Source organism: Anas acuta, chromosome 4 (assembly GCF_963932015.1).
Source record: "Anas acuta chromosome 4, bAnaAcu1.1, whole genome shotgun sequence".
Classification (NCBI taxonomy): Eukaryota; Metazoa; Chordata; class Aves; order Anseriformes; family Anatidae; genus Anas; species Anas acuta.
Genome location: NC_088982.1, coordinates 24,066,250 through 24,087,945, shown reverse-complemented (window position 1 = coordinate 24,087,945; position 21,696 = coordinate 24,066,250). Strand labels below are relative to the sequence as shown.

Below are 21,696 nucleotides of genomic sequence, written 5' to 3'. Positions count from 1 at the left end.
TAGAAAAAAATCAGCTAATCACATCTGACCATATGAACAGAGCTTGATTAATATGTTCCAAGCAATAGTTATTCCCTGCCCAAACAACTCAAATGTTGCTGCTTAAACTGTACCCCCATTTTTAAAGCACACTGCTACTGCAAATTACCAGTCTCAGAGAAACACTGTCAAACGTGGAGAATTGTGCATGCAAAGAGCTATAAAATTTCAAAATATTATGACTCACCTACTCGTTAAAAACTAGACTCACTAATATACTTGCAACACCCACACCAACTTTTTTGGTGTTGTCCTACTTAAGAACTGTCTGTACATGGAACAAAACTGTAACGCCAACTGTTTTTTATTTACCTTTAAAATCACATTCAGACAGAACCATATAAACCACACTAGGATCCAAGTCAGAAAACATTTCTGACATGCTGTTGAAGAGCTCTTCCTTATTGACACTGTATGCTGCTTGTGACACTGAGAGGCTTGGGTCCCCTTGAAATACAGCAGTTCCATTCCTCCGAGAGGGACTTCCACCCGTTTTCCTTCTCCGTGGCATTTTGTTTTCCAAAATCAGCTTGCTTTTTGTTTTGTTCACATGAGGTCAATGGTAACAAACTTAGAAGTCACAAGAAACCTCTCATAACCAGGACGTACACAACAAGAAGAGCAGACCTGGAAAGAAGAGAATCAACAACTTTTAATATGGTCGTGTTTTCGTGTCCCCTGTTAAGAAAGCTAAAAAATACACAAGCGTCCAGAAATGCATTTTCCAGAAGGATGCCTTTCTTCTTTAGACACCCTTATTTCGAATTAGATAGCTATCCAATCTTTGTCTGGAAGACAGGACAAATAAAATTGAGTTTAAAAGAAAAATCCAGAAAAGGGAGGCAATGCAAGGCAGACAGCTCATAAGGACTCCTCTGCTAACACCTACTGATGACCAGTTAACGTTATGGAGAGTTTACATTCTGTTAAAAATTCAGAGCCTTTGCTTCTCTTACAAAACTATTGGAAAACATAGCAAACACTTCCAAATCTTCCACAAGTCCTTCCAAACATGACTATCCTTTTCCACATTGGGTATTTTAAGAGTAAACAGTTGATTTTCTTCAGTATTCAGACACCAGAAAACAGAGTTGCCGTCTCTGGAGATCTTCAAAACCTGCCTGGGCTGAGTAACCAGCTCTAGGTGACGCTGCCAGAGCAGGTGGGTTGAACCAGATGACGTCCAGAGCTGCCTTCCAACCGCAGCAATTTTGCGTTGCTTTTTTGTTGGTGTTGCTGCTTTTAACTTTTCAAAACATTTTGCAGCTTTATGAGCCATGCAGTGAGAAGAGGCTCCTGTCCTCCTCCCCCACTTCTTCCATGAAACCTTCGAATGCTTCTAGTTAAAACATGATGGCATTGATAATAACTGCAATTACTGCACTAATCCTGTGTAGAAGAGGAAAGCAACTCTTAATTGAAATCCAGGCAGAGAGTATAGTGTGATCTCAGTTCTTCCTTTATGTCAAATAACATTAAAGCTTTGTTGTGTTCCAGCAAAGCTCATAACAAACTCATTTATAATGTTTAAGGGGGTTATTCAGTAGAGTGGAAAACCTTGGTACGGCTGAGAATCTGAAGTAAATTACAGCAAGGAATCACTATTTAGTGATAGCTTCCCTACCAGAGAGGTATTTAAAAGGAGGTAAAGTGTTATATAAATTCTTACTACTTGAGAGTGTAAGAAAAACAACTTCAGGATCCCACGAGTCTCTACTGTATGTTTATGGACTTCAGCTAGAAAAACTAGATGGATGTCTGAAACAATGAAGAGGAAGTGTGAAAGGCATGACAATACACACAAAAAGGCAGAGGCAGCATTCCAAAAAATAATGGGGAGATGACCCTGGAAGATGCTAGCTAGCCAGACTCAGCTGGGACAATCGCAGATTATTTTTTTTCATTATTCTTTTTGATTTCTCTCTCTCTGATTAGCCATCTTTATACACTGCTCTTTACTGTCACACACACACACACAAAAAAAAAAAATCAAACAAAATGATTAGAAAAGAGTCACGGTTTTCAAACTTGTTTTTCTGTTTGATTCGTCCTCCAGCCTGTAAAACAGGCTGAGACCTAACTTCACGCAAGGTGTCAGTGCTAAAAAAAATGCTCCCCACTAAAACTGGTTCAGTGACAAAGAAAAGTCCCTGCAAGGGAGAAAGCTATTCATGCGCCTTGACATTACTGCACACCAAGAGACTTTAAGCAGAGCACTCCAAGTGTTGTTAATGTTTCATTTCAGCTCCCTTATAATGATCAGTCCTGCTGAAAATCATGCTCTTTAGCTAGGACTTCTAACAACCGATTCCCTCACTTCACTGTAGGATATTGCCTTCCCAACACACGGTCTGTGTTAAGCTGTGTGTCACACTATCTAGCAGGATGCCTTACTCTTATGGTCCAACAGAGCCCCACGCTTCAGTCTGCATCGATCTAAATCGGAAAAAAAATGCTTTTGAGAATTAATCACATACTTCCCATCACCTTCATCTGTTGTTCCAACAATAATAATACTTTTTCCCTTTGTCAATACGCTACAAAGAATGCTGTGTTTCATAGGAAGAGATTTTGTTTGCATGAGCTAGGATCATAATCCTTGCATTTACAGTAAGCTGCTGGTGCCATGGTCCAGAGATCTCAAAAACCTTTTCAAAGTAATATTACAAATCCTAAATACCATTACAGTGAAATGAGAGAAAGAAAAAAAAAAAAGCTAAAATAAGGTATTATGGACAACATCATGGACAGTATCCGATATTTTGACAGACTCCCCTTCGTTTACCACTGTATTTTCAATGTAATTCCTGGACAGATTCCCAGGCAATATCTCCTGTTGATATTACCAGGCATAATAAAAGTCTACAAGAATAGATGACCGCGCACACACAAAGCCCACTGCACTCCTTACAAAAGGGATGATGCAGCTACACACAACTGGAAGGGAAAATTGTTCACTTGTTTTTAAGAGCATGCCCTGAACTTGCAAAAGGATTTTATCTAAGGACTTGTCTTTTCAGATATTCAAGATTCTCTTTTTGAAAGCTAAGAAAGGGGAAACAATTTTGAATAACCCAATAGCCAGACTTGCAGGTCAGCTACATTTGTTGGTTCTGGCTAACATTATAAAACAATGTGTAGTTTGCTGTGAATGGGGGCTTTTTTCCCCGAGATGTAAATGCAGTTGTAATACCAGATTGATTTACAAGAGCAGGGTTGTGCTGAACACACTGAAGGAGGTTTCCAGACAATCAGCCGGAGGCTGCAATGCACTCGGTGGTTCACTAGGCAGTTCTGGATACCTCCTTCTACACACAGCCAATTAAAGCAAACAGCTGCTTCATTATAGCACTGATGAAAAACAATACTCCTGTGGCAGTCTCAACTTCACCTTTACAAAAAAAAAAGAAAAAAAAAAAAAAAAAAACACTCATGAGCACCTTCTCAACTCACACTTCTTCAGAAATACACATCTCCTGACATCAAGGATCTCCTCTCAAGGTAATCCTGCTACCACAAACATATACAAATCTGCTTCTATGAGAATTACCTTCTTAATTAAGCAATCTTACAAACAAAAGAGAGATTAAGACACCAGCATTCTCTACAAAACAAGATGTGCAAACCCTAGAGAGATGCTGTAGACCTGTCAGGGTGCCTTAATATCATCATCTTTCTAGATGTCCAGAATTTATTTTTAATCACGGATTATGAGCCTCTGATGTTGCCTGTTTCAGTACCTCTACCCCTAAGGAGCTGGGTAGATGCATGAGACATTTTCAAGCACAGATACACACAGCCAAAGATCAGCAGCCGCCAACAGGCAAACCAGTCACTACAAACACAGGCGAGCACTGATATCATCACCCTAACAAAACACACCTTTCCTTTTGTCTTACAGGTGGAACAACGAAGTGCAGAGAAGTGGCCAACCTTGCACAGCATGGGGATGGACCAAAATGTCAAATCTCAATACCAATGTCCAAGTAGCAATGTTCTTTTCCAGGGAAAGGAAAACCAACAGTTTCTTAAACTAGTTTTAAGAACCTGTTTGTAATTCTCAGTTACATGACCACTGTTTCCAGTAAATACCACTATATAGAAGAAGAAAAATATTAAGTTTTTTTTTCCCTTTCCATTTTTTTTTCCACTCTCACGCTAAAATTGATAAACTAAGTATTAAAGTCTTAGGAAAATACCTAAGAAAGTTCTTCCACAAAGCACAGAGTGAACTGAAATCACTGTAACCACAGCAAAGGGAATTCCCTTGCAGACATGTTCCACGAGGTTCCATTTTATTTTCGTTAATGCAATCGTCCCTAGAAAAAAATAACCCAAACTATCAGAAATATAACAGTCATCCAGGCCAGACTCCTCATATTGGGAAGGAAGAGGGATGACAACTAGACATGTTTTCAACATACTGTTTTTAACTCTAGTAGGCATTAGAAGAGATTAAATAAACCAAGAGCTAAGTTAAACTAATACCAAAGCAGCCTTCCTGATATAAAATGAGGAAAGAGAAGTTACTTCGTGAAAGACAATGACTGTGAAATGTTTTATGGAAAAAAACTTAATCATGGCCTTGAGGCCTCCCAGCCTTGTGGTTGCTCCTGCAGAAAGCAGCAATCCAGGAGGGCGAAGCAGCTGGCAATTGCAGAGAAGACACCTGCCTTCCTGCATTGTCAGTACTTTGTTTAGAACATCAGGCCAAGTCCAAAACTTAAAATCTTACAGGGACTGCTTGCAGCACAAAATGATCATCACTGCATTTTAAATAAATGTCAATATCAGTGTGCTTAGGGATTCAGCCCAAACTGGCTCAAATAAAGACATTTAAACTCTACAGCATTAAAGCTTATTAGCACTTCTAGCTTCACATATTAACACATGGGATTTTATCTGCTATGCTAGACACTAAGATTTGTTTCCTGCATTAAAGGTAAATTCCAGACAAATGGCAACAAAGATATCTGAGAATCACAACATTTAAGTCACTGACGTCCTTTCCTACAATGCAGCTGAGTGAACAACCTGTAGAACGACTAAGAAAATAGAAACAGTGCTTATACTGAAAATTTTAGAGGTAGATTCATCATAAGCAGACACATTAGGGTGAAATCCACATTCCAGCATAGGTAAAGCAAATGGTAACTTCACTTTAAGTTTTCCTTCAAAGATTCAAAATATACTCTCTCTTATGACTCAATCCAAAGAACTCAAAACCCTTAAAACCAGCCAAGGAAAAATCTAAGCGGAAGAAAGTCCCCGAGACCCTTCACAAACAAATATTATTTAAAAAAAAAAAAAAAAAAAAAAAAAGGTAAGGTAAGATTTCATTTATGCTAGGAAATAAGTGTTAATATAGACTTGTCCTACAGAAGCTATCAGATTGCTCAGGCTACAAATGCATTTTCTGAAGTAAGCTAAAAGATACAAGTAATTTTTACACGGAAGCTACGTTAAATTTGTTCAGCCAAAGCTCATTTGAATTCCACGGCAAAAGCTAGCAGTTCTTAGAAAGCAGAGGGGAATTTCTATGTACTGTTGAAGAACAGTATTTTTATAAAATCAAACAAAAGCTATTACAAAACAGTATCAAGCAGCATCCGACTAAAAGTTATGAGAAAACAAGATAAGTCTAAGGCTTGAGACTTGCATTACTGTCTAGTTTTCAGTATAATGTGAAAGTAAATATACAATGGCTGAGTAAAGGTCTGAAGGAGGCCTGAGATTTCTCATACTTCTTTTATACCTGGATGTCTTCTTAGAAACCATGCACTGTGGCTTGCATTTTCAAGATGTGCCCAAATTCTTCAGAGCATCAGACTGACTGCAAGTCATATTATACAGATAATCTCGAGTATAGGAAGTGAAAGAAAAAGGTAGTATTCAACAACCGCCAGAAGACATGCAGTGAAGGAAGAAATATACTAAACTATTTTAAGTCAGTTAGACAGTGGATACCAAGTTATTTGCAAAGCTCCTTAAATCAGAGATACTGCACTGAGAAACAATCAGCAGTAAATGTAATTTTTCAAAGTCATTACAAGAATTTGTTTTGGAAGCAGATACACCAGAAAAATATTCTAACTGCTGCTCAAAATTTACCAAAATCATTCAGCGGTATGGCTTCTGGTTTGACTGAGATCAAGTTCAAATGACAAATAAGCTATCAATATTACTTTTCTGCCTTTTTTTAAGGCCAAAGGAAACCTCCTGCCTTGACACAAGGCAACTTTCAGCCAAAATGACCAAACCCGCCCATTTGTGAATGTTTTAAAAACATACACAAAGTTAAAATTTCTCTGATCACTTTAAGGAAGTTAACACACATAAACACAGGTTGGTTTTGTTTTCTTATTTCCCCACAAAAATTTAAATTTCAAACTGCACAGAATATTTATCACGCAATGTTCATTTGAATCTTCTGGCTTTGAAAAAACACACACAGGTACTGACATTCTTAAGAATGAAAAAAAAAAATAAATTCGAATCAAATTATACTGCCATAAAAACTTACATTTTCAGCTTCACCGAGTTGCCCCGCAGTGGGTCCCTTCTCATCTTTCCAAAACCACCACTGGTTTCATATTTAATAAAGATTTGGAGTTTTTTAAAAAATATAACAAACTCTTCTGTCAGGAAACCATACTGTCAAATGTACAAATTAGGCATCAGTAGAAGTGGGTGCTCCCTCCTGACAAAGGAATCATCAGAATACAAATTAAAATTGGTATTTTGCTCACAGAGCATGCACCTTTAAGCAGTTTTAACACTGAGCAACACTTTTTTGTGTGTGTGTGTGTTTTTTTTTAATAGATTAAGTATGCCTAGAATTTTACTGGTAAAGTACACAGCATGACAAGTTGAAATATAAGTTGAAATGACAACATGACAAGTTGAAATGTAAGTTTTGCCAAGGACAGAAACACCTACTAATTTCAGTTACTAATTTCTTACCCTAACAAAGCTGACTTACATCAGTTAAGGAAATAACATAATGACAGCAGAATGAATTTGGAATAAAAGTAAGTTTCCTTACTTGTCATTCCATTTGGTTCTTCACAACAGTTCTTAACCATCTTGAAAGTGTTTATATATCCATGCTGGTCAAGAAAAGCTTTGTTCCATCACGTGGGGAATTAGGCAACATAAACCTAGTACAACAAAAACAGAATACATTGCTTTTAGATACACTGTTAATTTGCAACGCTCCACCAATGCTAGGTGCTCATCAAAGCACCTAAAACCTCCTAAAGCACTGGGTCCACACTGAAGATGTTAGGTTTATTCAAAGCCTGACTTAATTCCAGTGTACACATTAGTCTAGGGCACCTAACAGCAGCCAGGTTTTCCAATCAAACAAAAATCAATTAAAAAGAAAAGAAAAAAAGAGGATACACAGCTAAACTACTGATAGAAATTTAAACAAATACTCTGTCATGCTCCTAATACAACAGGTGGATGGCTCAATGACTTTATAGGAGTCTTTTTAAGAGACTGGGAAACACACCTCAGCTCCCATTTTGCATTTAACCACACTCCAGTGCTCCAAAGCATTAAGAACTGTCATCAAAACATACACAACACTTCACCTAAGCAACACCTTGACCTTTTTGATCCTTTTTGATCCAAATTTACAAAACAAAGGGCAGGCTGGAGGCAGAGAACACAATTCACCCCAGTCTCCAACACCTGGCTTCACCCAATTTGCACTAAACTACAAAAGCCACTCCAGGAAGGACTGAAAAGCTGTTCAGCAATTTTACAGAACATTGCGGCTCTCATTGAAGAGAAATTCATTCTAGAAAGGTAACAGAAAGGCCAAAATGTACCTGATGGCAGTGTGACACTACGTTGTTTCCATTACTCACATTTCCGCTTTCTCTATCGGGTCCCACTAATAAATGCACTAAAATGCAAAGGTTACTAAGGTTACTTCCAGATTTGTTCTCTTGCATTTTCTATATTCTTAAGTCTCATAAACAGAGCAAAACAAGTATTTAAGTACAAGCACAAGAGAAAAAAAAGCAGCTAATCAAATCAAACCCAACCACTATACTCTCTAATTCAGTCTATACAACACAAAACTTTTTATTTCAGGCAAAGCTCAGTCCCCTGTCGAAAAACAAGGTAGAAAAGGGATGAAGAAAAGGAAATGCCTGCCAGCTGATTTTTCTCAATAAGACTAGGAGTAGCAAAGGAGATGGTTTGTGAGCCTCCTGCATTCCTTCATTTCTGACAGCAGCCAGCAACAGAACAGGACTCTCCAACGCTTTGTTATTTAACGCCAAAATCTATACCCAGCTAGAGACTGAAGTGCTTTTAAAAACACTTAAAACTATCTTTTCTGCTCTCTTCCCACACAGCGTAATTTTCACCACGTGTTCAGAGGGCTTTATCTACTTCAAGTTTTAACTAAGGTCCTCCTTTTCTCAGAAAATTCAGCCACAGTGCAAGACACTGCCTCGTAAGTCTTCACACGAGCCGCTCTGCCGGGGCGTCTTCTCTGCTCCTGTGATTTTTGAGCCTTGCACATGGCCTGCACCACAGACAGGTTCTTCTCAGAAGCTGCATCTTGCTCCGAGTAAGAAACAAAAGTGCTCAACAGGCAATAGAAGCTGTCCACCACCACATCATGCCGTGTCCTTTGAAGCTGGAAAGCTGCTGTTGCCAGAGGCCCACCGAAAGGTGAGCACAGAGGCCAGCTGGGCACAGCAGGACGAGGAGACATGGGACAGGCCCAGCCACCGGCGTGTCCTCCAGCAGCACCTCTGCTTGTTAAGAACAACTGTCTCTTTCAACACCTCTTTCACTGGTATTTCCCCTGCTATCAAGGATTTCTTTATATGAAACTAGATTTCTGAGACCTGGCCAAATGACAAGCATTACTTTAGTACTCGGAGAACCAGCGAAAGGGCAGCAGCAAGGGTAAGGGCCGGTTCCATCAGGATGAGATGGTGCTGGAAACAAGAAGTACTGCTGAAGATCACAGGTGCTGCTTATTATTATTGGTGTATACATGCAGGTGGCCTTACGGAGGAATGGAAAGCAGAACATTTAAAGCATACTTATTTAGAGTTTTCTGTGCTGGCAGCAATCAGAACTGGCAACAAATGCAAATGCCACTTCCCCAAATTTTGACTTGCTTTAGCTATTGATGCAAATGAAGATGGGTTTACTTAGTATTTCTAGTTGCTGCTGGAAAAAGGAAGCAGCTGACAGAGATTCAGATTCCAGAGCACAGGTCTCCAGGCCTATGCAGGCACCTAACAGGGTTCCCACAACATCACCAAGTCCTGGTGCTTCCACATACAAAGGCTTCTCAGCTCCACGACTTTCCCTTACATCTATTACACAGAAGAAGTCAACACTACTACCATCCAACCAATTCCCTGCAGCATATTCTCTTGCTACCTGAAGGTCCACTTAAGTCCTTCAAGCCTGTGAGGCAGACAGTGCTGCACTCTGCTGATCCCCCGGTGCCACAGCTGAGTAATGCATACATACAGTTTCCATTGGATACATACATTCCAGTTCTGCAACTCCAAATGAAGGTTTGTTGCACACTGGGATAAAACAGAAGTACAAGAAGTCTTTGGACTTTGGAAACAAAGATATGTTCAGGTTTGAAGAAAGCATTTACAAGAATAGGGCACTGATGAGACCATGACTGCTGGAGCCTCAGAGCACAAGGTGTGCCGGAACATCAGCCAGATTTATCACCCAAGTGTTATCTGGTAACCAGTAGCCTCACAAAGTAGAGTCCACAACTGGAAGCTGAATAGGGATGTTGGAGAAAAGCACACAACAGTTTATGAAATTTGATGGTGGCCCACGTACAACAGCAACGTGAGTACCACTTCAGAGTAACTTCCCAAATACATCCCACAGTGACATGTAGCACACTTCACAGCGATTCAAGGCGCACAATGAGATCACAGCTTAAAAAAAAAAAGAAAGCAAGAAGCCAAACCACGTTAGGAAAGCAAGATAGGAATGAGAACAGCTTATTCACAAAGACATCCTAAACATTTTCTAGGCAAGAAGAAATCCAGCCCATCAGGTCCTAAGCTGGAAACTACATTACACAGCTCCATCAATACAATTACACCTTCTTCATATGTTCTAGTGTACTTCTATTTCTGGAGGGAGCCACCAGGCCAGCTGAACACAGCACACACACAGCCATTATGCAGCTATTAGAAAGATAAAGACTATTTTCAGCTTAATGTAAACCCACAGATACATGACCTCATCCAGGTACATCAACAGCCTCCAAACTCCTGTCACTACTGGAAGCTTACAGCCTCCCAACGACTGTCACTACTCCCTTGGCAGAGACCTAAACCTATGATTTACCTTCAGAAAGTAGTTCATAAGTTCACCTTATATGACTGAAAAACGTCAGCCAATTCAATTTAAATAGTGGGTTGAGCTAACACAGACCATTTTTGAGACGGAACATGGATCAGTTACATAAATCAACCTACCAGTAGATCAAATCCCCAGCAGAGTCATGAGAAGAAGCAGCTAGCAAACTTAGCTTCTTCCACAAGCACAGCTGGATTTAGGAGAAAATATCAGTGTATGGCCGTATTTAATTAAGGGAGGTAGTGTCACTGAAGACTAATTAACACCCTACCGACATTTTTATAGTAGCAGAGCCTCTGTAGTAAAGAAGATGGCAGCAACTTCCTAAAACCCAAGAATAATTGAGCATAGAGCACTCAGGAAAATGAAAAACCCAAGAATTAGTTAGTTCAGCAACTTTTACCAGCACTAAATTCATGCACAGATGAACTTTATTTAAAGTAATAAGACTGATTATTTCAGCCATTTAGCTACAGATCAGCACACGGGGAGGAGTCAAAGATGACAGACCATGAAAGGCCAACCCCCCCCAAGTTCCTATGAATGTATTTACACACAAAGAAAAGCAACAAGAGTGCCTTTTGTAAAACTGACAGGATCACAGCTAAGGACTCACCTACACCATGAAACAAAACAGCTGCAAACAAGCCATGGATGTTCCCCAACACCATGCCTAGGCTAACATTTTTGTCATGTACTACTGCACCTTCACACCTGTAACACCAAGAATCTCACTTCCCTCCTACATCAGCGCCTTCCCCAGCTGAAAACCTGCAACATCAAAACAACAGAGAAAGACTCCTTTAAAATTAAAAATAGTATGGAGAAAGCCACAAAAAACAGACCTAAATGTCACAGTTTATTAAGTAAATAAGAACACACGACAGGAAAAAAGCCTATAAGGAAGAAACTAAAGGATTTTTCAGATGTGCTTTGATGCTGGCTCATCACATGGGTCCAGTCAACAACACGAAGAATTATTGCAACTTGAAAGGGCTGCAAACACATGACCCACACCAGCCCTGCCTTAATGGTGACTGTACCCCATGAATCAGGGCTAGACCTGTTATTACAATTGTATACCACGCTTGTTTGCTTTTTTTTTCTGCCCTTTTGCAATTTGCTTCAGGTTTACATCCTGACCTCAGGCTCCCCAGTCACATCCTATGACAAGGTATCTTCAGCTTTTATTTGAGCAAAAGGTGAAATGGACGAAGGGATGGAAATCTCAAAAAAACTTTTGGAGGGCTGGAGCTTAAGCTCCATATGAATTATTCTCATCTTTTAACCGCATGACCCTACTGAAAGCTCCATTAAACTTGAGGTAGGTGCTCAACTTCGGCAAGGGTTTGTGTCAAAGCGTTTTAAGCACCTCTTAGAGTCAAACTGTTCTGAGTCGTTTAGAACAGGACTTTTAAAAGTAACATGCAGAAAAACAGTACTTTTTTCTCTCATTTTAAGCTAGGCTGCTCTGAATTCCCAGTGACCTTATAGCACTTGGTGCGAAGTGCAGACAACGTCCAAAGAACACCTGGGCACACTGTGCTACACGGGACGTGTATTTAATAAGCGCACAGTGAACGTGGTCTGGCAGCGTTCAGCACAAGCAGTCCTTCCAAATCCTAAAATCCTTCTGCTTTCCTTTTGCACGGGGGTGGATTTAACTCATGTAACTCGCCGGGCTCTGCATTTCGGTGCTGCTTTATGGCCTACGCTGCACGGCGCGGGGGGATCCCCTTCCTCCAGCGGCCGGGGCGGTCTCTGCCCTGCCCTGCCCTGCCCCGGGTCGGTGTCTCCCCGAGGGGGGCCGGCGGCGCTCGGAGCCCCCGGGGCAGCGACCGCATCCCGCAGGCGGAGCCGCCGCCATTACCGCTCCGCGGGGCTCTGGCACCGGGCACCCGGCCCCTTCCCCTTCCTCCCCAGCAGCGCCGAGCCGCGGCCAGCGGGCGGCTCTCACCACCTCCTCCTCCTCCTCCTCCTCCTCCTCCTCCTCCTCCCTCCCTCCCTGCCTGCCTGCCTCCCTCCTGGTCCCGGCCGCCCGGAGCCGGGCCCCCCGCGGCAGCCTCCCCGCTCCCGAAATGGCGGCCGAGCAGCGTTGGCGGCGGGGAGCAGCGCAGCCCCGCGCCCTATCGGCGGCAGGGGGAGGGCGCGGCTCCTCCCCGGCCCCGCCGCTCGGCGCCGGACCCCGGCGGCCCCCGGTTACCTCCCGCCGCTCGGCTCCCTGGCTCCGGCCGGCCGCTGGGGCTGCGGGGCTGCTCGGCGGCGGCGGAGGAGGCAGGGGGAGACGGGGAGGCTCCGGCGGAGCGTGCGGCGCGGGGCCACAGTGCCGCTCTCCGACCGGCCGGGGAAGGGCAGCCGGGAGGAGGCTCCGCGCCGCCCTCCCGCTCCCTCTCCCTCTCCCTCTCCCCCTCGGCCGGCCCTGCCTCCTGCCGGCATCAGGGCTCGTCCTGCTCCTAGGGCTGCCCGGGTCAGCCCTGTGCCCCGCCGCTATGGCCAAACTCACCAAAAACCCTTCCGACAGAGGGCACGGCACCGCCTAGGCCGGCTTACCGAGAGCCGTCGGAGTCTGAAGAGGTTGAGGAGGGTTAAATCTATGAGGCGTGTAGTGACCGGCGCCTAATTTCTCATTAAAAAGAAAGCGAATGTTTAGCTGCTGATGCCCGATTTTACTGCGCGGTTTCTAAGGCCGCAGCCTGGCAGGAGGGAGGGGTTCCGCAGGCTGATCCTGGAGGATAAATGGTGTCAAGAAGTTTTTTCTTTGTTTGTTTTTGAGGAAATGGGGGAATCTGGTGGGATCTGGCGTCTGTGACTGCAGTGGAGGAGGGTTTGAGCTGTGGGAGAAGTAGAAGAGAAACTGATGAGAGGTTTTCGTTACCTGCAGCATGCAAAGGATGTTTGGAGGAGATGGACGATGGAAGATTATGGAAAGCTGAAAAAGGAGAGACGTGCTGCTGGCAGACTGATGGTGATGAGCACTGCTTACACTGGAACCGCCGTGAAGAGAACTAAGCACCCGAGCTGGAATTTTGGGTGCATCAACAAAAGGGGCGAAGCTCTTTAGAGAAACTCAAGAGGTTCTACTGGGAAACTCTTCTGTGATTTTATACGAGTTTGATGATCTAAGAAATGTGAGGTTCAACAAACAGCCATTAAGATACCATGGGAAAATTGCTGATGAAGTTCACCAGGCCGCAGGCCTCCTGCCTCCCCTCCATACCAGGAGGGGCTCGGCTCCTCCCTGCCCTTTCACTCGGTGCCAAGCCGGGGACAGGTGTTCCTCACGCCCCCCTTTGTCCCTTCCCCACACCTCTTTGTCTCTAGATGCCCCCCACCACCACCCGCATTCAGCTTCTGCCCCCCGTGGCACAATGCAGCCGGGGGAAGCGAGCTGGGGGGGTCCCGCTGTGATTCCCCCAGTGCCCAGGAGCAAGGATTGCTCTCTTCTGAAAGGCGAGACCCATTTCTTCCCGGAGGCAGTAAAGCCGTCTCCCAGCCCCCAGATCACTTGCATTGTGATTCAGCCAATTCAGGGAAGAAGGTGGCATCCCCAAGCCCCATTTGTCCTTTTCCCTTCAAAGAGAAGAACAAGAGGCGGTCTTTAGCAGAATACTTAGGCTAAAGCGCTACTTACGAGCCCCAAATCTCACACGCCTCTCAAGAAAGCCCAAGGGGAGTCACGGCCAGTTTTGTCCCTCGGTCACTCGTGCTGCCCCGGCGGCTTCCCTTGGGGCCGGAGGTTGTTTCCCCCTGCTGTTACAGCTGTAACTTTACTGTCCATAAAGAAAAAGCAGGCACAAAATTAAGAGAGAGTTTCAAGATGAAATAATTATGTATGGGTAGCTCACTGTGGTTTTCTTGTGAAATCCGCACAAGGGTGCTCAGAGGATCTTCTCTACTGCGTGTGGGGATCACAGCCCCCAGGTGCCATCTGTTTGATAGCACAGCGACTGAAAAGCAAATTAATATTTTGTACGTAGGCTCATGTATATTTTGCAATACAAGTAATGTTTAAAATTGAGAAGAGTATTCAAAACATTTAACGTTTGGGGGATTAGATTGATTTAAGCATTGCTAATTTGCCTGTCAACTTTGCTGTTCCAGTGCTTATCTCCTAGTTATATGGTGTGCGATATTTAAATAAATAAGGACAAACATTTACATTTCTAATACAATACGTATATGCATTCATCCACAGGATGTCCTGCTAAGTTTCAAAAAAGCAGTCACTTGCCACGACTCACAGAAGGAAAATTAAAAGTTATTCAATACCCCGATATTGTAAATGTCCCAAAATACAAAGGAAAACCATCGATCAGTGTTTGTGTGTGTGTGTGTCAAGTGATGATTTCATGCATGTACAAGGAACAGTTTCCTAACTTCATTTGTTCAGTGCCTGGACGAGTATCAGAAACAAAATCTTTTCGCTTTTAAGGGTGTGATGCTGGTAAAGTGTTAATCATACGTTTGGAAAAATAGGTCATGTAAATTCCAGTCTAATGACTGTGCTTTTTATTTTTAAGGTTGCCAAAAAGAGGAAGAGAAGGGGTTTTGGTATGCTCAAGTCTGATAGCCTCCATGAAACTGCCTTGCTCGTGGGGTGTTGCTGCTGGCACTTGATGCATGAAACTATGTTGTTCTTTGCCAGTTGTACATATTACAGTATTTGACACCATGAAAATGCCAGACTAATTTGGGTACTGGCAGATTTCTCACTACCACAGTTAACAGTTTAAACAGGAGGTGGTTTGGTATCTAGATAATTATACTCACTGTAATAGAACTTCTTTCAACTATCTCTGTGCCTTTCTTTGAGTTTTCACACAACTGTTTTTCAAACTTAACGCAGTAATCACTTATTATCCGCTATTGTTTTTCCCATTCCTTTGTCTCCCCTTATGTCTACAGTTGGCTTGTTTTTACTTGGAATGGCTTGAACATACAGCGTGTAATCTGTGCTGTTTGGCACAAGTGTTTAGTCTGGTCTTCACTGGATGCTTTAACAACAGATTTTCCATTTCAGTTTCTACGGTGCTGCCTTCTCCAAGTAAAAATACTGCACTGTGTTCTTGCTTATGTTATAACTCACATTAAAATATTATTACTACCCGATTTGGGCCATAAAAACAAGAAAATGTCAGTCCCTTTCGAAGTTTCTGGTTATATACAGCCTATGACTACTCAGCAAATTGTCACTTCCTTCCATCCATGGTCAAATTGCCTTTGAGGGTATATAGTTAAAAGTGATTAGATTAGATTAGATTTTGGTTTGCATGGACAATTTGCAGCTAGACTTCAGGTTCGAGTAACATTCTTATGTGGTAAGTAAAACATGTCTAACTCTGTCAGCATTAAAGATTTTGATTTTTACTTACAGTAACATTAAATACACAATAATAAGTACTGCAGGGAAACACCTGAGAACTCAGGGTGCGTAAAAATTCACATGTGCCCACAGTATATATAAAACATCTTTCCAGAAACTTACGAACTTACGGCATAATTCTCATCATTATTCATATATATATATATATATGGCTATTAATATGTATGAACAGAGCTCCAAATTATGGTGTTATTCCCACCCTTGAGAAAGGAGAGATGAAAAAAAAAATCTCATATCTAATTCCCAGAGTAAGCATTTATGTAAAAATTGTTTCGGTCCCTCCATGCTACAAACTGCCCTCTTCCTAAGAATCCTTCCATATTCTGTTGCCACCTTTAGGTTTCATTTACACTGGGGAGAAAAAAAGGTGTTAGCTTATCCTTTTTCTCTTTTCCTGATAGATTTAACTTAATGCTGATTTAAAGATGTTTAACTTGGCCTTGGCTTCTTGGACTGTCTGTGTCTCCAGTTAGTATTACTTTGTCCATGATCTTGGAGTTTGCGTTCCTACAAGAAATAACTCTTCCCTCAGCCAAAATTTGATTTCTCAAGTAGAAATTTAATTCTCCAAGTAAAATTTAAAAAGAGAGAGAGAGAGAATGGGGAGAGAAAGAAGCTTTATATAAATAAATGTTTGCAGAATAAGTCACACAGCTGTCTCTTCTCCTCCAGCCCTCTCCAGATTTATATCAAATGCATGGTGAATTACAGTGTTTTATCTCCATAAAGGGACTCCACATCTTACTTCTGTACTTGAAGTACCCTGATCCTCTATTCCATACAGATAATGGCTCCTTAGTTAACCATAGAAATTAACTGTTCAGTTAGAATCACTGCAGTAATGTTAATTTATTCACATATATGTTTGTTTCGTTCCAAATAACACATTTTTCTGCACCTATATTGAAACAACGCATTCATTCCTTTTATACAGGGTCCTATTTCAGCATTATTTTAAGTGAGGAAAAATTAGTATTTAGAAGCAGCAAAAAATTAGATTGTGGGGCAATGTTTGCCCCCCTGAAGACAACGGCAAAAATTCTGCTGGCTTCAATAAGATCAAGATTTTAGGTGAGCAGGTCAGACTAATTCCAGCATTACCACTAATGAATCATGAATTGACAAGTTAGTTAACAAGTCAACACTTGTTCATGATGGGTTCATGTACCCATCAGTAAACTATCAAAGGATTGTATGAGTTTACTGCTGAAAGGTAGTAGTTGTATGAGTTTTCAACTTTGTGTTTAAAAGGCATTCTAAAGCAACAAAAGTTGCTAGTATTCAAGTAAAGTACTTGAACTTTAAAGAGAGATTCTAGATATATTGCAGAACATAAATAAAATTTGCTTATTAGACCTGATAAACATCGCAAGAACATATGAAGTACAAAGATGCTTGGGTTTTTGGAAAGGAGATAGGGAGAGATGATGAAAACAAATGCTGTAATCCAAGAAGTAAAGAATTATACTTAATTGTGTCTTTTTTGCAGGCAAAGAGTGAGATCATACTTGTATGGCCAAAAGAAGCCTCCCTGCCACAAAGACTTTCTGAATTTGGAATAAACTCACGTTTCAGTTTTGATTTGTGATGAATCAGATTCATGTATTGGATGTTCTCTGCTGTGCTGTTTTCATCAATCTGATATGTCAAATTTCATAGATATCAAAAATCCATCCTGATCTGTTGAAACTGGGGAAAGGAAAAACAAGTTATGCTTAATATGCTCCCCTGAAGTATGATAAAAAGTAATAAGCTGGGTGTTATTGAAACTGTCATGTTTTTATCTGTTGGATATTACTGACTTTATTTTGGAAAACTGCATCAATCCTATCCCACAGCAAATTTAATATTTGTGGTCTTAGAGACCAATATATTTAAGACATGGTCTAAGAACATGGCAAGGAGTAAAACTGTACATTTGTAATATTTAAAAGATCAGACTTCATTTATATCACTGCAATAATTAGACCAAGCATACCTGGGTAAAAGAAAAAAGGAACAATGTTTGACACTTCTGTAACTTTTACCATCCACAACACATGTCCTTAAACAAAAAACATACGAGATCCATTTTCTGCCTTGGTTGGCTGAGCCCACCTCTCAAACACAATGCAACAGCTGTTTCACCACACCATGCAATGCCACAGAACAGGTTAACAGGCGTAAATATGCAATCCAGTTGAAACTGCAGAAACTCTGCAAGCCTAGTGCTGTTATCTGAAATGCAATTAGACCAGGATGTTTACTTACTGTTTTTTACAAAACAATGTGTATGCTGACCAAGAAAGAAGACATTTCTAAGGAACAGTATCCCAGTATCTTCATTCACTGGTAAAGCCAGAGCTGCAAGAACTCTGCCCTGGGACAGGAAATCTCCAGGTCTTCAGCCTGTAAGGAAGCTTCCTTGGGCAGCTGCTGCACCATGGTAGCCAGAGGTGCAGAAGGAATTGCTCTGGTTTGGAACTGGGTTACAATTTTCTACGTGAAAACAGAACTAACATTGTTCAATACATTTTCAGTATGAAACTTGAGCATTTTATTTTCTTGGGCAGTTGAACTTACTCAGAATCAGGTCCCTAGTGTAAGTCATACCTGCTAAATCCACATCATCCTATGTTGGGACCATGTCTTCACTAAGGAAAATAGGGACAGAGGCAGAAAGGGAAGGAAGCTTTTATCTTTTACCTGGAAAAAATGTACTGTGATGTGTACCAGAGGGTTAAAGTAATTTTATATTCCTACCTGTTTGCCTTTACTCCAATAGCATATAAAAACTACAAACTACCTTGCCCATATTAAGATTTCAGCACACTAAGGTATTATGTATCACCAAAAATAACCATTCTGCTTAGAATAAAGCAGGTGCGTTTCCTCAAATATATTACCTCCAAGTTCACTTAATGCGATTAAGTCATTTTGAGATGAAGAATTAAACATTTGAAAAAAAAATCATTTACCAAAAAAGACAATTTAAATTTGGCTTTATAAAGCAAAGTTAAAAAGAGCTATCAGTTACTGTTTTCTTTTGATTATGCAATATATTTTCAACTAAAAATTTGTCTGCTTTTATAGTTTATGTATTTTCGTATTTCATGGTGGTGGATTTTTTTTTGTTGTTTGTTTGTTTGTTCTTTGATGTTAATCCATCCATTTAACCTTACTAAAATCCTGAAAAAATAATCATAAAAACCTTTTAGTGACTCTAGATTAAAAACAAAAAAAAAAAAACAAAAAAAAAACAAAAAAAAACAGTATTTTCATATTTTCATTCTACTGAAAGTTTGGAGGTACCTACTGTTCTACTGCTCTGATTCAGAGATTTTAAAATATTAATACATTGGACCTTGCTGCAGAATGGAATATCTAAGTAAATCTAATGTTAAGTACAACCCTGAATTTCAGGCAAGTTTCAGTTACTTATTTATTAATGCCACTTGAATGATGAAATGCTTTTACTTGTCAAGAAAGACTCAGCTCCAGGATCTGTACAAATCATTTACCAGAAGTTAATTTCTTGACAATCACTACTCATTTCTAAATCTGTTTGTCTCTCAGTGACTGTCCTTCAACTAATAAGAGATTAAAAAACATATAAAAATCTATTTGCTTTCTTTCAGCAAAGTGTTTCTTAGAGGCCTTATCTTCAATTACAGATCTGACCTGGGCCTGCATATTTCACAAAATTTTCTGAGGTTAAAATTCTACATGATATAAGCATATGCTATACATGCTATAGAAGCACAGGCACCTTTCATGTATCCTGTGTGGTGTCAACATTCCTCAATCACCATTCTGACAAAAAAAAAAAAAAAAAAAAAAAAAAAAGTCTGGCTACAGCAAACCTTCAACTTAACCTCTATCACGAATATCAGAGAAATATTCCAGCTGCTTATAAAAATAAATTAGGAAACATTTTATAGTCTAAAACCACTAGCACTCATTTATGAATTCAATTTCACTAACTAGTTTCTAAACTTGAATAACTTGTATGCTGTACTTCTTACACTGAGACAAGAAGCCAAGGAGAGGGGGGAAGGGAGCAGGGAGTGCTGTGCATTTAAAAACAGCTGCATAGACTACATCTTTTTTTTCTTCTTTTTTTTTTTTTTTAAGGAAATTCTTTGTTCAGTATGTGATTCTGTGTAACTGTCACATGACAGTACCTCAATTATTTAAATAGGAAACTAGCTCCATGGTTTTTTGGTCACTGCTGAATAGGGAACTACTGGGCTTTTTCCTTTCCTGTAAATTCTGACTTTTTTTTTTTTTTTTTTTTTTTTTTGTCTCTTCAAAATCCACTCAGCGCTTCTACTTTTTAACATTTCACACCCTCTGTCACTGGAAATGGGGCCACATTCTTTTCCAGTGAATAACACCACCAACAAAAGAAACTGAAATGTAGAGTGCTGCAGGCAGCTAAGGACCACCCTATGGTTTCAAAGACATAACACACCAGTCACTCATTTACAGGACAGCCTCCAGTTTCCCATTTATTTGGGGGCTAGGTAAAAAATGAGTGTCAGCCTGGACACGCCAAACTCATGCCAAATCCAAGTCACCAGGCCGAGGGAGTCAGATCATAACACAAGCTCCACTCCACCCTGCTCATGATATTCAGATCTGTATCTGTAACCAGATTTAGCTCACACACAACTCAGGATGTTGCAATTTGGATGTGGGCCCATCTGTAATAGACAACCAAAAAAAAACAAAAAACGAAAAAAAAAAAAAACTGTTAATACAACTAGCATGAAAACATGTTTAAGCTTTCTCCAAATAGATAATCAAACACTGAACTGTTTCAATTACTTGACTCTTCTTGTTTACACTCACAAAAACCTGGAAGAAAGAACACAGTAACTTAACATTGAAAGAGGATTAATTCATTTCTTCCATGCACTTCTTCCAGTCCTGAGGTGTGATTTCTCCTACGCAGTGGTGATGGTTAGGAGAGAACAATGGGCACTTTGAAAACAAAGAAGAATTTTATCTTCACATAATTTTTTGTTATGAACAGGACCATTTGCTACATACTAAAAATAAACTATATATACTACACAGTACTGAAGAGTAGAAATTGAAAATGGTTAAATACTTTTCAGAAAAACAAATCACAATTTTTCCCTCATCCATACATGTGTTAGCAGTTACTCTCCCCAGCAGCATTATGCAGTTCATGCCTCTGATGACTCCTGGTGAATCTTTTTGGACCCTCCTAATTGCTGCTTACACATCCACTTTTCAAAATCAGCAGTGATTAAAGGCACATACAAAGCAAATCTCTATCCGGATTATGTTTAAACCTATTATTAGAAATGAAGAGTAAGAGAAACAACATTTCTCTGTGTTAGGTTTGTTTAATTTACCTGTCAACAGTCTAAACAGTCAGGTTCTCCCTTTTGTGGCTGGCAGGCTGTATCACTCCCAAGGACAACTACAGCTGCTGTCACATACATGTTCTTCCCCAGGTTCAGCAAGAAGACATTTACTAACCATGGGAGGCTCAAAACAGCAAGCAGGCATGCAGAAACAAAAACTCCGTATATATTTTGATGCAGCTCTTCAGCTGACCTGGAACTCCCCTTCGTATGTAAATGGGAGAAAAAATCCACAACAATCTCTTTTTTAACTTTGGATTTTACTAGTATGCTCTGATTCGTAAAAATATGGCAAGTTCTTTCATCTAGTTTCAGAGAAGACTTTTTGTAGCTTCCAAATATGCAAAGCCAAAATCAAACTAGAAAGGAGGTTGATATTAAGTAAATATTAACCGTAGGTGTAACTAGTTTTAAGATATGTAGGAGAGCATTTAATCGTATTGTTTGCAGAATTTGGCTTCTCCAGTTCAGCCTGAATTTGGAAACAGTGTACTTACTGATCATAAACAATGATATTTA

The 21,696-nt window shown here is 40.6% G+C and overlaps 1 protein-coding gene and 1 long non-coding RNA gene across 6 annotated transcripts in view; one reads left to right on the top strand and one right to left on the bottom strand.

Annotated features, from left to right (window-relative positions):
* N4BP2 (NEDD4 binding protein 2) overlaps nucleotides 1-12,779 on the bottom strand; it is a 40,389-nt gene extending 27,610 nt beyond the window's left edge. For 2 of the 5 annotated variants that reach the window (XM_068680150.1, XM_068680154.1), the window contains exons 1-4: nucleotides 12,620-12,779; nucleotides 7,085-7,199; nucleotides 6,563-6,739; nucleotides 352-666 (exon numbers count right to left, since the gene is read on the bottom strand). In XM_068680150.1, coding sequence (XP_068536251.1) covers nucleotides 352-550 — 199 coding nt within the window. In that variant the 5' untranslated portion in view covers nucleotides 551-666; nucleotides 6,563-6,739; nucleotides 7,085-7,199; nucleotides 12,620-12,779. Of the gene's footprint in view, nucleotides 1-351; nucleotides 667-6,562; nucleotides 6,740-7,084; nucleotides 7,200-11,957; nucleotides 12,335-12,619 lie in introns of those variants that run through there. The other 3 variants (XM_068680151.1, XM_068680152.1, XM_068680153.1) reach the window with 3 other exon arrangements.
* LOC137855723 (uncharacterized) lies at nucleotides 10,882-14,726 on the top strand. The gene is made up of 2 exons (XR_011095910.1): nucleotides 10,882-11,740; nucleotides 13,298-14,726. It is a non-coding gene; the product is annotated as an uncharacterized lncRNA (long non-coding RNA).
* The last annotated feature ends 6,970 nt before the right edge of the window (nucleotides 14,727-21,696 follow it).